At 40.6% G+C, this 17,750-nt stretch overlaps 1 protein-coding gene across 3 annotated transcripts in view; it reads right to left on the bottom strand.

Annotated features, from left to right (window-relative positions):
- The window catches only part of camta1a (calmodulin binding transcription activator 1a), a 364,067-nt gene that overhangs the window by 26,473 nt on the left and 319,844 nt on the right, over positions 1–17,750 (bottom strand). For all 3 annotated transcript variants that reach the window (XM_079588277.1, XM_079588278.1, XM_079588279.1), the window contains exons 6-10: positions 14,393–14,546; positions 9,810–9,950; positions 6,311–8,538; positions 5,258–5,384; positions 4,853–4,987 (exon numbers count right to left, since the gene is read on the bottom strand). In XM_079588277.1, the coding sequence (XP_079444403.1) occupies positions 4,853–4,987; positions 5,258–5,384; positions 6,311–8,538; positions 9,810–9,950; positions 14,393–14,546 (2,785 nt within the window). The remainder of the gene's footprint in view (positions 1–4,852; positions 4,988–5,257; positions 5,385–6,310; positions 8,539–9,809; positions 9,951–14,392; positions 14,547–17,750) is intronic.

Below are 17,750 nucleotides of genomic sequence, written 5' to 3'. Positions count from 1 at the left end.
GTCCAACCTTCTATTTCACTGTCCATGGAGAGTCGCTCTGCAAAGCAAACGGTCCCCTTGTCTTTAGGAAAAGCAGATGTCATTCAACGGCATCCTGACCACAATGTCCCAAATGGCCGTGTCTCACACACGCAGTTTGTCCCTGTATTTACTAATACTGGGAAAAATAAATATCCCTTTTTATACTAGGGGAATGTCCTAAAAGGTCTAATCAACAATAGAAGAAAGTGTAGAAGCGACGTGCAAGAGCAGAGAGAAATGTAAAGCCCGCTCACTTACTCTCGTACTCTCCCCCCCGCCCCTCTTTACTCCAGCGCTACTGCCAGTGTTGCCAAGTCCATTTATTATAAGCCACTTTGTTTAATAAAGTCCTTGCAAATATCAGCATTTGTGGGTTGCGGAGTTTCAGGCTTTTTTTTTTTAGAAAACACACTTTTCTTTGGAATATCTATCTATCTATCTATCTATCTATCTATCTATCTATCTATCTATCTATCTATCTATCTATCTATCTATCTATCTATCTATCTATCTATCTATAAGGATTATTAAAAATAGGATATTAAATGAAAATATACTAGGCCTATTTGGAAGCTAATTGCAAACACGTCTTGGAAATAATGCTTAATAAAAAGTATTTATGTTTTAATTAAGCATTATGCCTTCCTCCATGATGATATATGAACAACCAACAGCAGGAGAAAAATAAAAAGAAATCGCTTTTCTTTATATTTTTCAAAGCAATCGCTAACTTTTCTTGGAAGATTTGGCAACATTGACTACTGCTCCCCCGTGCGCGCGCGTGCATGAATCTCCGCGAGAGGAGACGCTGCGCACGTGCCGCAGGTAAACAGACGCCCTAGTTTTTCCACGAGCCACGAAGACAAAGCAAAAAAACTGAACCAAACGAAGAAATTATTAATGGGAAAGACAGCATGTGACACTGTCTTTCCCATTTATAATGACTACTGCACTTTTCCTCAGTTTTTCAAACCGGCGTAGAGAATTTTCCCATAAACATATTTAACGCTTTTCGGAGGTGACGGAAAAATTAACCTGGGAATCGGTAAATGTACGAGGCAAGACAAATAATTTGATATATATTTTAACAACTGTTTATTTTCCCTATATTTGCAAACCACAGGCGTTGTGATCAACCGCTGTAAAAATACGCTATAAATGATGGTTTATCGCAGTAATGTGTGAAGAGCGGCATCGACTGACCACAGAATAACTAGACAGTAATGTGGACGCACAGTTTAATCGGTGGACAATATGAATTGGCATGAAGACAATATACTGGTCACGGTTACAGTGCACGACGACTCCAGCCTGTGGCTTTGTACCTGCAATGCTGCAGAGAGAAGCAAAGCCCCGCCCCCTTTCTGCATTATGACAAATCAAGGCAGGCAGCTGTGTGCCATTAGAGCATCAGAGCACAGCTGAAAGCAAACGATAAATGTAGTGTCAAACAGCAGACGCCGAGGTTTGTCTCGAAATCGTTTTATTTGACTAGAGCTCAATGTAGAAACCAGGCTGTGGTTTAATGACCAGGAGTGAGAGTCAGTGCATAGCAAGTGAAGAAACCCCAAAATCCAGTAACTGGATTGAATATGATTATTGTTATGGCTCTCTACTGATAAACAACAGTGTCAAGTTTGCCTGCTTATATAGCCTGTGCACACTATCTTTTCCATATACTTGAATACTCATTAAAATGTGTATCAATAACATGTCTAATAAAGAAAAATCTCAAACTTCTTTATTGTTCCCCACCCAACCCCCACGTAGCAAATTTCAAATAGCAAATTCTTATCAACTAAGTCCATTGATATTCTAACTTCACCTGTTAAGTAGGCAAATGCATTATTTCATGAGTCAGAGCAGGAGTTGGGAATAACTAGCTAATTTCCAGGCAGCACTGTTTCATGACGTGCTTAAAGTCAAACCAACTGATGACTCACTCTAATTCAGTTAAGCTTATTCTTATCCACTAATCCAATAAACCAACCTTTTGCTACTTAAGTTTACAAAACACAGAGCTAAATGAAAATACAGTAAGAAAAAGTTCTTGAAAACTCGGTGAATGCCGAGAATGTAGTATATTGTGGACAATTTAGTAATTGAAGTAGTTTAAGTGTGCATACAAACAAATGAAAGTCACGGTGCATGGTTGGCGATGCCGTCTGTGAGACGTGAATGGACTGGTGTTGAGCTGTTTGAACGGAGACATGTTTCTGAGATGGGTATATCGGTCCTCTGTTGCTCTCTTTCTCTGCCTTAAGGGCTGTCTGCATTGCAGCTGTCCCTTTCCACAGGCTCCTCCACCATGCCCTACTTTACCCTGTCAATGCACACTGCAGCAACAACACTCCCCCCCCACTCCCCCGCCCCCACCTCCACAGACAAACAGCACCACACACAGGCACTGGCACTCTCTTCTTTACTCAGACTCATAGGAGACAGAGCACTTAGCCTGTCCTTGTAACACACACACACCTCCCAGATTACATATCCACAGAATTCGTCCGTTTAATAAATATGTGCAGTGATGTACAGTAAGTGCATCTTCTGGTGTGACTGTGAGCGCATGTGCCTGGTCCCTCTTACTGTAATGCGTGATCATCTGTACTGTTCTGCTCTCCAAACATCATGCTTGTCAAACACATGCTGTATCCGAATGCTGGCTGCCACTCCTCGTTGCCCAAATCATTCTTCGGGATTGTTTGTCTTGGCTAACACCTGATCGGAGCAAGCAGATTAGAGCTTCGGACGTCAAATTGGCAGGCGTGTCACTTTGCCCATATGCTCCAATATTTTCATAAGCTCTTTGACGCCACAGCCCCAGTTTGAGGCAGCCTGGGTAGCGCTGAAGTGTGTGGGATTGCATTTGGTTTGCCAGACTTTAAAGAGGGCAAATCCCTCAGAGCGATGGTATGATTAGACTTAAACCCTTGTGTTTAAGTTATCACTAACAGACTGGGACAGCTAAAGGACGGTGTAAAGATCACCGGTGTGTGCACAAAGCAAGCAGAATCAGTACAGCGGAAGTGTTTAATAGTGGATCTGAGTCACGTCTTTCTTTTTGTCCCTTCTTCTCACAGACAAACTTTACATACTTATTAATAGTTTACATGGTAAAACTTTAGGTTGAATTTGTTACCATTTGCTAATGCATCAGGTATCGGTAACTAATAATAAACAATACTTTTAATGCATTTATTAATCTACGTTAAAGCTAATTTCTACATATTTAATTTCTACATATTAAATTTAAACACTTCAAGTTAACATTAAAGAATGAACATCAATCAGTGTCATTTCAGTATTATTTATATAATATTATAGTATTTATTCATATTAAAGTATTTATATATACAGTATTATTTATTTATACTATTATAATATTTAGAATTTTTGTTTGAGTATTATTTTTTCATGTTTTCATATAAGTCATTTTTTTTATACTTTTGCCTTTTTTATTAGTTTTTGTTTTTTAGTATTTCTATTTGGCTATCATTTTTTATTTCAGTTTTAGTCATTTTAGAACTTTTCAATTAGTTGTCAATTCACGAGTTTACATGTTAATGAAATCTGATGTAATATTATAATGCGTATTTGGCTTGCTGTCCGGGGGGAGGGCTCCGAGCTCAGAATTCGGCCCGACCCCAGAGTACTCCCCCCATAACTTTAGAGATCATAGGTATCTATGAACGGACCCAGCCGAATGTGGGGTGAAGGGGTGGAGGTGGGATGCTGAGAAATTAGTCATGAGACAGGAGGTAAGGAAAGGCTTTATTTATACTGGCTCCTTCTTGTGCTGATTGGATGATTACCTGAACATGCTCCTCCCGAACTTTGTTACATAAAACTTCATGTAAAAAAAGAGTTTTTCATTTAATATTTATATTTTATGTTATTTTACTTCCGCTGTTTGTTAATTTCAGAAGGTTTAGTTAAGGCGAATTGGAATTGATTAGCATGTTGTCTATTGCTGTGATGTCATGTGAGTGACAGGTTGTCCCACCCTCACGCCTGTAAACACATGACGAGATGTCCTTGCAAGTGGGAGGGCAAAATTAATGATATGCATAGATAAAAAATATTAAAACACACTGCAATATTCCATAAAAAATAAGCCAATTACCAATTTGATTTCATGGTAACTTTATGCCAAGCCAGATGTGAAGGAGCAATCAACCTTCACTTTGTCTTAAGTCACGGAAAGCTCATCAAAGTCACCAGTGTACTATTTCCAGACTGCTTTTCCCCTTGACCCTAAAGTATTAACCACTTATATAAATGACTGCCTCTCTCCTTTGTGCTTGCCATACCTCAGATTAAAGCACAAAGGGCAAAACAAGCATCAAAAGCTCTTCCTTCTTATAGCCCTTAAACACAGATTCTACCTAATTACAGGGTGGTCTACCCTCCCTTTAGCTCTGAAGAACACACTTTGCTTGTTGACCTCAAATACATATTCAGCATATGTGGTGATTACTTAGACTTCAACAGAATTCTGCTTTCTTTGCTAAACTTGGCCTCTATCTCCACCTAGAGGTCAATTGCAAAGCAACCCTCACACATGGACATTTTAAACGGCATCTTACCCTTCCTCAATCCAACTTTTTTATTTCTCTGCCTTCAAGACATAGTCTTTATCTCGATCAAAGTGCCTTTAATTTGTTAGTCAAATTAGGGTTAATTAGAAAAGCCTTGGGCCAAGACACCATTATATAATCACCTACTTCAAGTAGCTCAATAATCAGAGGTCACGTGATGGCTTCCAAATTTAGTAAAGTGACATTTTTTTCTCTCCCACAAATGCAGAAAAAGACAGAGGAAGACTTACCGTCAAGTGACAGCCAGTCATGCTGGGATGAAGGTAGGGAGGGCAGTGCACGGGCTTTATACTCAAACACAACCGAGTTCGAGATGATTTGATTACTGACAGCCACCTGCAGAGTCACCAGGCCTGTGTCATGAGCTGCAGACACACACAAACCCATAATTAGAGAGATCAGAGGAAATCATGAGGAGATCATGCTGTTCTGCTCCTTATCAGGGGTGGCATCTGAGGGCTTAGATCCATTGCAATTGCATAACATTTATTTTATGTTATTTGAAGTAATAAACATTTTTCTTTTTAGAAACACAATATCTACATATCTACATCTTAATATTAATTAATATTTACTTCTTAAATAATGGTATATAAATAAGTCAGTATCTTCTGTTTGTATGAAGGTGAAATTACCAGGACAGTAGCAACGTAAAACTCCAGGCTGGATGAGGGAGGCAGGGACAGAGATCTGATCAAACAGGCAGGAGTAGCTGCTGTTGTCTTCCTGCCATGATCCTGTGATTAAGACCTTCACACCACCCTGAAATATGGAGGGGGAAAAAAATCATCACATGACCTACGTTTATCATATCATAATTATTCAAGTAAATAAAGGTTAAAATAAGGATTTGAAGAAAGGAAGCGTTTGAAAGGAGAATAAAATACAGATGCTACAATGCCATCTTGTGGAGGAAAATAAGACTACAACATCAATACGTTTTAAATTGTTTTCAAGGGTATTCTGCCATCTCGTGGTGCAATAGTGCAACAGCAAGATATCAAATACCGGGCTATTTTAAAATAATTTGAAATAACAAATAATAATAATAATAATTATTATTATTCAAAGGTCATTTCACAAATGGGTTACTAAAGACACAATTTTAAATAATCTAAAAATGTGTCTAAACAGTTATAAATAATAATTATTAGGATTGTTGTTGTTATTATAAGCATCTAATAATAATATTAAGAAATAATGTTGAATATGTCACTGAAATTCTACACTAGGAATTACTCCCATCTAGCGGTGAAATTGTATATGACTACCAACTGAATATTACTTTCTAGCCCCTCCCATTCCGAGGGCGTTTTAACTCCTACAGTGGTCGTATTATTTCAAATCTGCCGGCAGTCACGAGTAATCTCCCCCTCGCATTCGTCATAGTGCCACTTCATAGAGTGAGTGTAAAAACGCGAAAGGCGAAGCTTGAATTTCCAGGTATGTCCCTCTTTGGCTAATGTATTTTCAAGATGGAGGCGCAACATGGCTTCTGTCATTCAAGCAGCTCACCCGTATGTATTATAAATAGCAGATTCTACGCTATGAGAATACTTGATTAGTTGGTAGAAGTAATTATACATTAATGAGCACATATAACTTTGAAATAACAAAGTGTTTTTTGCTAAGGATCAACTTAAAAAATTACACAGTGTAGCTTTAAAGCATTCAATTCAAACACATACCTCTGGGTAGGACCACTCTGGAGAGTAGTCTGTGACCATGAAAAGGCGCCCGGTTGCCTGCAACATTCCCAGAGTGCCCTGGGCCACCGCAGCTGACACTACTTCAGCGACATGCATGTAGGCCAGTGATCCTGTCTCTCCCGAGCCTCCGCCAGCACCAGCACCTCCACCTAAAGACTGGGGGCTGCAGCATGACTGGAGGCAGATCTCGGAGGGGCTGTATCCTGACACTCTGTTGCTTGCATTCTCTTGACCTTGCTGTTGGTTCCCTCCTGAGGTGGCTGCATCTGACCCAGGTGGGGCCACCAACTGGTGGGTGTATAACGTTCCCGCAGCCCCCACAGCCGTGGCTCCGCTGTCTACAGAGATGAAGTCGTTGATGAGGTCAGAAAACTGGTTTCCAAAAGAGATGTCAAAATGATCCAAGCTGATCTCCATGCCTGTGCCTCCTCCGCCATTGGCTCCGGGTCCACTTAGCCCGTGGTTAGTGTTGTAGAGCCCCTGAACCAAATTAGCTCCCTGAATCAGTGGCTGGAGTTGCTGTTGCGAGCCGTTGTTGGGCCCGCTCGTGGTGTTCCCATTCCTCAAAGCCACGGCTTCGGCTCCATTCTCAGAGCTCTGCTGCATGAAGTGATCTGCTCCTCCGCTCTCTCCGTTTCCTCCTCTGCAGGATTGTAGATGATCCCCAGACTTTAGTAAACCATCTGTCCCATTCTCAGTGGCCCCAGCCTGACCGGACCCAACACTGCGACTCTGATCCATACCGACCACATCCTCGTGCTCTGGACCAAGGCCTGGAAAACCTCCCTGGTACTGGAGGAGCTGCAGTGAGCCAGCCTGTCCCTGGGCCTCGGTGGGTGAGCCTCCATTGCAGTTGGGTCTGTGCTGGCCCTGGTGGGTGTGATGGTGGTGAAGGTGGCCATTACTGCCAGGCGATTCCGTCTTTACAACCTGCAGACCCATGTAGCCTCCATCAGGGGAGTTATGCTCCAGCAAGTGGCCCTTCTGGCTGGAGCTCTGCCGGCCTTGCTGGTTCTGGGCTGGCTGTGGTGGTTCTTGAAGGAAGAAGCTTGGAGATTGGTTCTGGTGTGCTAAGTTGTTCATTGCCTGGCTATAACCTACGGCAGTGGCACCGGCGGAGTAGTCCTGCTTCGCATCGATGGCGCTGAAATCCATCTGTTCCAGGGTGGTGCTCGGACTCAGACCCCCTCCAGATGGTAGCAGAGAGGAAGCAGGGGTCAAGGTGAGTGAGTTCTCGGCGCCAGAGCCGTTGGAAACGCTACAGCTTACGACTGCCCCCACCTGGTAGCTCCCTTCTTTGGCCAGCTGTTGTTCAAAGGAAGTGTCCTCAGTCTTGATGTTCTTAACCAGGGCAGAACTGAAGACGTAGTTTGAATCAGATATAGTTGGCGAGCGTTGCAAACCGTTGGTGTTAGCTGTCGAGGAGGACGAGGCACTGCATGTGCCATTCTCCTGCTTTAATCCACTTCCCCCATACGTCTGGCCCTGCTTTGGGTTATTCAGGAAGCAGTCAGGGTCGAAGTTCATAGTGGTTTCTGGGATTTTAATGCTGCCAGAATCTAGGCTGCTGGAGAGGACAAGTTCATCAGAGATGCCAGAGGCAGACAGCATGGAAAGCCCGTCTGCTCCAGGACCGCCTGCATCTGCGCTCCCACTTCCTGGAAAGGCAAATTTGTGGCTGTCAGAGGGGACTGCCAAGACCAGACCGTGAGAGGTGGCATCGGGGCCCATAATATGGGTATTGGGGCCTCCAGTGGGGGACATGCTGTAAACGGGATCCCCAGTCACCTCGGACATGAAAACACTCTGGGATAGGCTGCTCATGACAGAGGCAACGTGGCCCATGCCTGTGACCGCGGGGCTGTCAGCCATGTCGGGGTCCGAGTTCAGCCCGCTGCTGATGGACACAGGGGAATTCTGGGTTGTGTCTGGCACTTCCACCTGATTGGTGGAGGACACCTCAGTGCTGTTCTGGTGGAGCAGCACGGGTTTGTGGACCTTGCCGTTGCGTTTCTCACGCACGCTCCCTCCTCCTGTTCCTCCGCTGTTCTTGCTGCTGTGGCTGTGCTCTGTCTTACCCTCTGACACATCATTATTCTGGAGCTCAGAGTGGGTGCTGCTATAGCCTCCTGAGCGAGGGTCCACTTTAGGAGAGATTATGCGGTGTTTGGCGCTGTTACATTTATGATGCACACTGCTTCCAGCACCTGCAGAGACATAACAACATAGCTAGCCAAACTCTCCAAAACTCCAAGCTCTTTAACAATTAGTAATTATAATAATAAAAAAACTATGTATTATTATTATGTATTAACATTAACCAACACTATTTCATTCAGAAGAATTAATATCTCTGACTCCTTAATGACATTATCCCTTTTAAAATGAACATTATTCTCATAATCAACAGAATCCCTAGTATTATCAAAATTGACATAATAATAATAATAATAATTAGTATATACAAAATATACATATAGATGATAAAATAATAACAACAATAATACAATTATTATTATCCATAGTAATTCATTCAGAATGATTCATTATTCATTTAGATATATTGACTAATATATAATTAGCCCATTTAAAATGAAAATTATTAGTAGTATTATTGTCAATATTTACATTATTATTATTAACAATAACAGTATTTTAATGAACATAATCATACATTTCCCTCTTTTCCCCTGTTATTTAGTCCATTGAACCTACATTAGAATAATACAAAAAGACACATCATATTAACTACCCTACTGTTTTAGATATGACACCACTATAAGAGGCTCTGTTTGCTTTATACACTGAAAATAATAAGAATTCAAAGAATGATCCACATAATGTCTTTAAAATTGAAAATGCTTTGATGCTGATATTTTGAATGAACACTGAGATTAATTCAAGTCTTTATAGAGACCATCAATCATCAGTATTAATCGTTTCATGAGAAGCCAACACACAGCTTTACCGTTTTGTTAATAAATGGCTGATATGTCTCATTAGTCATTATACTGCATACTTGGCGAATGAATTTTATATGAACATAAAACAAATGGCAATCAATCTACCCCACAATCATTTGTTTTAAACACTCAATTCAATTTGCTTCAGAGTAACGGCACCCTACAGGAGCAAAACCATGGGATTGTAAAGTGCTGTGTTGGATATTTGTGATGGAGTACGAGGTGAAAATTCATTTGTTGTATACTTGAGTAAAAAAGACTGCCCTGACTGCACAGATACGGAGGAACATTACGCCCCCCAGTGGTGTCATTACAACAGACAGTTCAATAAATCAGCACATCTATGAAATGTTCATCCTGGACCTAGAAGCTGCTGTACTCTAAATTAGGCATTCAATCTGCTCTACACTCACCTCATCTTTTAAAGTTCTTGAAGACATATTTAAAGCACTACCTGCTTCCTCAGTCTCTACCCGTCTCTTTCTGACACCCCAGCCCTCCTGTCTGTCCCTTACCCAGAGTGCCAGTGCAGAGGCAGTTGTGAGTCCGGGGAGGAGGCTTGGTCTGGTGGCTGTCCAGTATCTGCTGCACCAGCTGCTCCACAGAGAAGCCAGAGCTGCTGTTCCCATTGCTGCAAGTCCACTTGATGCCATGAACTGCCGAGGGAGAGAGGAGACACAGTCGTCAGCCCACCAGCCGAGCCTTCCAGCCCTCCCCCAGCCCGCCTGTGCACTACATCCCTGACCTTACCTCAGAGCCAGACTCCATATCAAAAACACTCAGTCCAGTACTACGAGAAAAAGGAGTCGTTTGCTTTCTAACCTCAGACAGGAACAGGGAAAGTTCAAGAACAGATTTGGGCCTGTTAAAGGTGAATTTTCAGCTGAGGAGGGAGGGGAAAAAAAGAGCAAAATTCTTCCTCGTCTCACTTCAGCTGAAGTAAAAGCCCCAGCCCTTTGACAAGGTGCTTTTTGCTGTTTATGCCCTCTGCTGCCATCACCATTTCCGAGCCTCTCTCCACTGAGAAAAAGAACAATAACAACAACTGGAACAGAAAAATGGCAAACGGAAAAATAAACGCAACAAAGGAAATGTTGCATTCTCGGGAGAGGAACGGTATTTAGAATATCAAACAGCATTGAGCTACCTTAACATGGCTTGTGCACGCTTTGCTACTTCATGTGCGTAACAAGCCGAGGTGAGATTGCAAGTGAAAGCGAGGGGAGGAAAAGGGAGGCGAAGAGAGAAAGAGACACAGAGTCAAAAATAGATAAAAGAGACAAAAGCGTTTGGCTTGAACTCGCAAACAGTGCTGCGTCACCAGCCGGAGCCGGCACAACAGTTGTCACATACACAGCAGGTTTCTCTGCTCTGCTGAGCTCTGCCATTCCGCGCTTGGCCAGAGAATCGCAGCGGCGTTCCATAAGCCATTACACCAGCATGACCATGCTCCAACAGACAAATCAATCTCGCAGCGTGAGCCTGAACCAGAGTCGCAGCACAAGGTAGGTCATGTAATGAAAGGGCAAGCTGGTTTGGTGGATACGCCGTGACATCGGCTGCGAGAAGAATCCACTGATTTAGACTGTCCCACATTTCAGTCCACAGTGGCGGTTACTAATCGCCTTCTATCCGCCCAAATGAAGTTCATGTATTTCAGAAGTGCAGCGGTGCCCAAACTGGGGTGCGCAAGAAATTATTTGGGTACTTGAGATGAAAAGTAATTTCAGCTTGTCCCATAATTCATCTATAAGTATTTTTTTTTAAATCTTCAAAGAAATTATAATTAATTAATATTAATATAAGATATTAACATTAATATAACTGTTAATATAAAAATACAATAATTAATATTACACATTTAATTAAATTTCAACTGTAAAAAAAACTATAAATGTATATACATTTTATAATAATACATTTTTTTTTTACTGTCACACCACAGGGCCATTTAAAATGAAGAATCGAAGAATAGTGAAATATATAATTAGAATTAAAAATATAAAATATATATAATTAGAAATGGTGGAAAAAGTAACATGGCATATTAAATTAAATAAAAGTATAAAAAGAGATTTTTGTAAGATTTTTTTGTAAATTTAATTAATAATATTATATTATGTATATATTATAATATAAAATGTATTATTCATATTAATTAAAAAAGTTTTTAACACAATCTCAAGAGGTTTTTAATTATTGTTAATTGCATTTAGGTTAGATTTGATACTTAAAATGCTGCTGACAAATCAAATCAAAAGATTCTTCTCTCTGCCAGCCACATCCATATTCCCAAGTTTAAAGCTCCTCATAACCACACCCATCAACTTGTATTTTTAATCGCAGCCTATGTTCAGTAAACATAAATCACACCAGATCTCTGGTCTCCTACTGTGTGTGTGTCTCTGATCATCTGCTCATGCAGCAGTAAGGGCGCTTCAGGCACGGCTGGTCCACGGTCTCTTAAATTATATCAGTGGAGAGAAATGAATCAGGCCGGCCCGTTCTCCTCTCCAGCTGTACTGTGACTAAGCAACTGATACCTTTCATGACCTGCCATCTGATCTCTGCTGCACACGCCTACTTGAAAAATAAAAGCACATTTACAATCTATTTTACTAGGTCTAAGATGATGCATTTCTGAATGGTAATTTATAATCAACTACGTCAACAATTAATCTGGAGCTTTGATCTGATCTGTCAGGAATTCATTTGATTGTGAAAAGTGCTCTCTATTTGAAAGTGGCTGAACTAAACAAGATTTTTTCAGGAAAAGAGAAACAAATTTTGCAATAGTGAGATATTGCTGGTTACTGTCAGATTTTTTTTTTCTTATAATGCAAAAAGTTAGAATTCTAGATAACAAGAAAGCTCAAAGCTTTGATGACGAATTAAAATATATCTCAGTGGCTTTGTAAAAAACATCAAAATCACCCTGCATAATAGAGCTTGAGGGCAAAAATAACAAATCTATATTTCACACTACAATGATGAAACACGCTCATATCGTGCAAAAGCAGGTGATGATGCAACCTCAACATTGATGCATTTCCATGGTATCTGATGCAAATGCATTACACTGTTTGAAGCAGAGGTACTGAAACTTCTCCGCAACCCATCAACAGTTACAGCAGTCTTTCTCTGAGGACTGTCAGTCGCTCCTCACTCCCAACTCGAAACACACCTCGTCCCGTTAATGAATGCAAGCTGTTTGTGTATGATATGGGTCACTCAAGGGAACAAATTGGGTTTGTAGAGCTGATGTATAATGCATCCATGAATTATGCATGGCTAATATAGTTCACAATGAATCTTTGACTGTTAACAGGCTGCATGTCTGCCTCTCCGCCACTAGGTGGTACTGTTGCTCTTCAGATGAGCTCGCATCACATATGGCTGTTTGAAGATCATGAGGGGGAATCTTGTGGCCCTATTAGCCTAGTGCACTGGCCCGAATGGTGGAAGACATCTCGCACCTTTGCCATTGTCCACACCATTTGCAATGTTAATGACTTGCATGCATTACTGCAAATGGTTTGAATGTAGATCAGGGATGGAGTGTAATGAACACATTAGTTTACAGCACATGTCTTAAAGTCAATGTGAAAGGAGCTCTTAAGTGATTGCCGTGAGAGCTCTTAAGGGGATCGTAACACGCGGCAGCGATTACAATGTCAGCTGAGCTCGTCTGTATTCCCCTCGCCGACATCTTGTGTCTAAAAGTGCTGACGCGAGAGATCCGACTTCATATATTCATTACCTTGACAGCCCTGTCCTAGTTCGAATGATCAATGCCAGGCATCACATACAGGGACGTGTCCGCACAAGACTGAGGGTAAACATGATTATATGCATGGCATGTCATCATTTTTTCTTTTTTTTTTACTACATCCTCATTAGACAGGTTTCCTTTGGTCAACTGACCCTGGGACACCCGGGCGCCTCAGAGTGGGCATGTACAGGCGGTGAGATAATAATCATGTCAAGGGTTCCACATGGAGATTTGTCCTGCTACATATGAACTAAGACAGGCCAGATACGCTAGATCAGGCTGAGCTGGGAAAAAACTAACTTCTCATGAAATATCACATAACTAAAACAGCACAGGTCTTGCATTAATCATGCAGAAATTATAGAAGACAACGTCATGTATCATTGTCTAAACATCTACAGGCTAGTTCACACTGCCCTAACCAGCACCAACAACTGTTGGCTTTTGCTGGATCAGTATTCACTATAAAAAAATTTAATCTCCCCAACTCAAATTTTCTAGTGACTGATCACATCTAAATTTTTCAATTGGCCCAAGTGAAATTCTGTTTATTGATAAAATGTAGATGTGATTAGTCACTAGAAAATGTTGAGTTGGGGAGGTTAGAATTTGTTTACAGTGTTGTAATCCTTTTGGTGTTTGTTGTGGCAGTGTGAACCATCTTGCAATCTGTAATCAAGATACGTAACACATTAAAAATGTGTAATTAAATTACTATGGAGTGCACCCCCGCCCCCTTACTTAATTTAAGTGTAAACCTCAATAAATGTATTATTTTACTTCTTACAAATTACTTAATATTTTTGTAAATAAATATATATGTATACAGTATATATAAATATCTCACACACACACACACACACACACACACACACACACACACACACACACACACACACACACACACACACACACACACACACACACACACACACACACACACACACACACACACACACACACACACACACACACACACACACACACACACACACACACACACACACACTAAAAAGTATGGGGTCAGTAAGATTTTAAATCTCTCTCGGATGAAAATTCAGCTTTGCCCTCACAGGAATAAGTTACATTTCAAAATACATCAAAATAAATAACGCTTATTTTAAATTGCAATAATATTTCACAATATAACAGTTTTTAACTTTATTTTGTCAAATTCATGCAGCCTATGAGAGCATTATTAAGAGACTCTTTTCAAAAACATTAACAAATCCTACAGACATTGTTTGCAGCGTATTTTCCACTTAAAACGTGCACGAGAAAAGACAGGTTATGCATTCAGTTGACAGAATGTGATTGGACACTCACACATGGGTTTCAGTTGGCCAATGAGTTCCTCCTTCGTCCATTTGGCCCATTCTTTCTTGTCTGTATTGATGGAGCACAAGATGGGCCCACATGGCTTCCCACAATCCTCGATAGCTGGCACATTCAGGTAGTGGACCAGCACAATGTCTGGGTTCTGGGGAAAAGAGAGAGAAAGAGGAAAAGAAAAAAGAAGATGTAGTCTGGTGAGTGGAAAGGTTTCATAGTAATGGTTTCATTTGTGACCCTGGACCACAAAACCAGTCACATGGGTCAATTTTTGGAAATTGAGATTTATTGACCATCTGAAAGCTGAATAAATAAGCTTTCCAATGATGTATGGTTTGTTAGGATAGGAGATACAACTATTTGAAAATCTGAGAGTCCAAAAAAATCGGAACATTGAGAAAATCTCCTTTAAAGTTGTCCATTTATGTTCGCGATTATGCTGCATTGACTCACAAATATAAATGTTTTATATATTTACGGTAGGAAATTTACAAAACATCTTCATGGAACACGATCTTTACTTAATATCCTAACGATTTTTGGCATAACATAAAAATAGATAATTTTGACCCATACAATGTATTATTGGCTATTGCCACAAATATACCCGTGCGACTTGTGACTCGTTTTGTGATACAGGGTCACATTTAATTATATTCACAGCATAATTTCAAGCTTGTCGCAAGTGTTCTTAAGGAAAATTTAATACATTTTACCTTTTTAATGAAAAGATCATTTAAACATTTAATTAAAATGATAAATTATATTTTTTAGTAAATATTAAAAAAAATCCCAAAAATGGGGCCAAAAATCGTTTGTTTGAGCCTTTAAGGGTCATGTTAATTATTGTGTGTTTAGCACACTAGCTAGTATATTTGGCAGCACACTTGACCACATTTATGGAGTGATGGAAATGGAGAATAAGTGAAAGATGTCATTTTCTGCCCGTTCTTCTCCATCATTTGAAGAATTACGGTTGTCATGATTGTAAAAAAACACACATTGCCTCTTCTGAATAAAATAGCTTAGACTCTGCTTTCTAGCGCAACATTAATTGCACAGGCAAATAGCGCTGAGTCTTGTGAATAAGGTGTAATCTATAATAAGCCTAATTTACATAGAAAGGAGGCGTGTTTGTACTGAAAAGAATGACAACGGTTTAATTTGAATACACACAGTGGCGCCTGGTTAAGCCAAGAGTGGTTAGTGAATAAAACTGTTTGTGCGCAAAAGTGGTGCAAATGTTTACTGATGGTATGTAGTGCCAAAGTTATTCAGAGAGAGGATAAAACCAGGAACAGAACTGAGTTGTGAGAGGCTTACAAAGCACCTGTTTTTTGTACCATTGTGGTCGTCAACTCAAAAGTGTGGGCTTATTTTATATATATATAACAAATTCAGGTCAGTAAGTGTTCGCTGGATACCCTTTGGCAGCTTATGAATAATACGGTTGTTTAAAGCATATCTAGCAAGTATGAACAACATCAATTCCGTTTGTAATCATAAATAGCGTTGATTACAAAGAGCTGTAAACAGTCACAGAACAAGCGGTCCCCCGTCACCACAGAGATTACACACACACACACACTCTCAACAAAATCCCACTCGTTCCAGAACACCAACATCTGAATGTCACGTGAAACGCAGAAACATAACGCATACACAAACCGAATCCGTCCACTGAAACAGTGAAGAAAACTGTCCCTTTCATTAGCATTTTTATTAGTTTTATGAGCATTACGTGCTGAGTGAATTGGGGGCTGCGGCTCTGTGCTGCCTCCCGCCTTCAGCATTACATTTTGAAGCACATGTGCAAAATCTATGCATGCTGCATGCTCAATGGGGTAATACACACAGAGAAAGACATTCATACAGCCGCTGGCACTTTTACAGAAAGCACCATGGTAACCACACCTGATCACGGCTGTGTCCGAAAGCTTAGCAGGCAGTATAAAGGGTATCTTTATCATTTCTGCCACAATGTTTGCGGAACATCCTGCCTTAACTAACTACTAAGATGCATTAACCTGGTCAGAAGAGATGCACACTTCGCTGGCTATGGTATCCCACTAGCTCGAAAGTCGGACAGAGCGTTTGAAAGTAGTTATAAATAAAGGTCTCTTAATGGCCTTCTTTTCTTATGAAATTTGAATTTCTTATGAAAAATATATCTTCTCAATTTTGGAATGACACCCAGAACAAACAATTTCAGAGGGATAGGTAATGAACAGATGAGCCAAGAAAGTATGGTGCCTTGGAAGCCTGGTCTGAAACCAGATTCTGAAGGCGCCTTTATACTAAAATGCTGCCTGTTTAGTCACTTAAGCTTTAGTTTCACACACAACTCTCCTCATACTAGACATCTCTGAACCCCTCTATTACAGTGCTGTTGACCAGGTTCAGAGTTGACATTTCCTCTCTCAAACAGTTCCCCGACTACAACTGAATGGACTGCAAATCACAATTAGACAGAACATTGACAATCTCTGCGTGGGACTAACAAGCCTTGAACAGTGACCACAAAATCTGCAGGACGAGAAAGGGCGGCAGAACAAATCAAAAGCTAAATTCAGAGCGCTCAAAATCAAACAGCCCTGTAATTCACAGCGAGAACTTTTGATTGAACTCTTCAACCAGCACACTTGATATTCAAAGGGAATGTGTCAAGGTGTTTGAACAGCACCTTTGATGGATTAAAAGGAAAAGATTTGATTTAAAATTTAAATCCATAGGAAATCTGTCTTCATGAGAGGATTTTAAGAGTAAGTTCTGGTGTACTATTCTCTTTCAAGTGGATGAAGGGAGTGTGCTGGACCGGGGCACGGTTGGAGAGGGCGAACTAAGGACGCTCAGGCATGGGTCCTGCCACTGTAGCCGTGAGCTTGTGGGAGCAGACACCAGCGCTACACCCGCATATGGGACAAGCAGCTGTGGTAATCACCAGGCCATGCCCTCGATCCTTAACCAGCATGAGAGGAGTAAGTAAAACCCAGACTCATGCCATTAGTCAAACATAAACACATTCTCATGCATACATGGGTGTCAAATGGACTAAATTGTCAAAAAGTCCAGGTTTTATTTGACCCCAAAACCAAAAAAATAAGATACAGTAAGTATAAAGAAACACACGCACATGCACACAGTGCTACATATAAACATTATACAGGCATAAACAAACATTTACATAAACATATAAACATACAGTAGAAGTATAAACCTATATAGCTAGCCTACTGAGAGTTTACATAGGTTTACATACTCAACCTCTCAAAAAAACAAAAACCCACACACAGTATATACCAACAGAAGCCATGACAACCGCACACACACATACACTTTCCTCTTTTTCGGT

The sequence above is a fragment of the Phoxinus phoxinus genome (assembly GCF_949152265.1).
Source record: "Phoxinus phoxinus genome assembly, chromosome: 18".
NCBI classification, from domain to species: Eukaryota; Metazoa; Chordata; class Actinopteri; order Cypriniformes; family Leuciscidae; genus Phoxinus; species Phoxinus phoxinus.
This window is presented reverse-complemented; position numbering and strand designations above follow the sequence as displayed.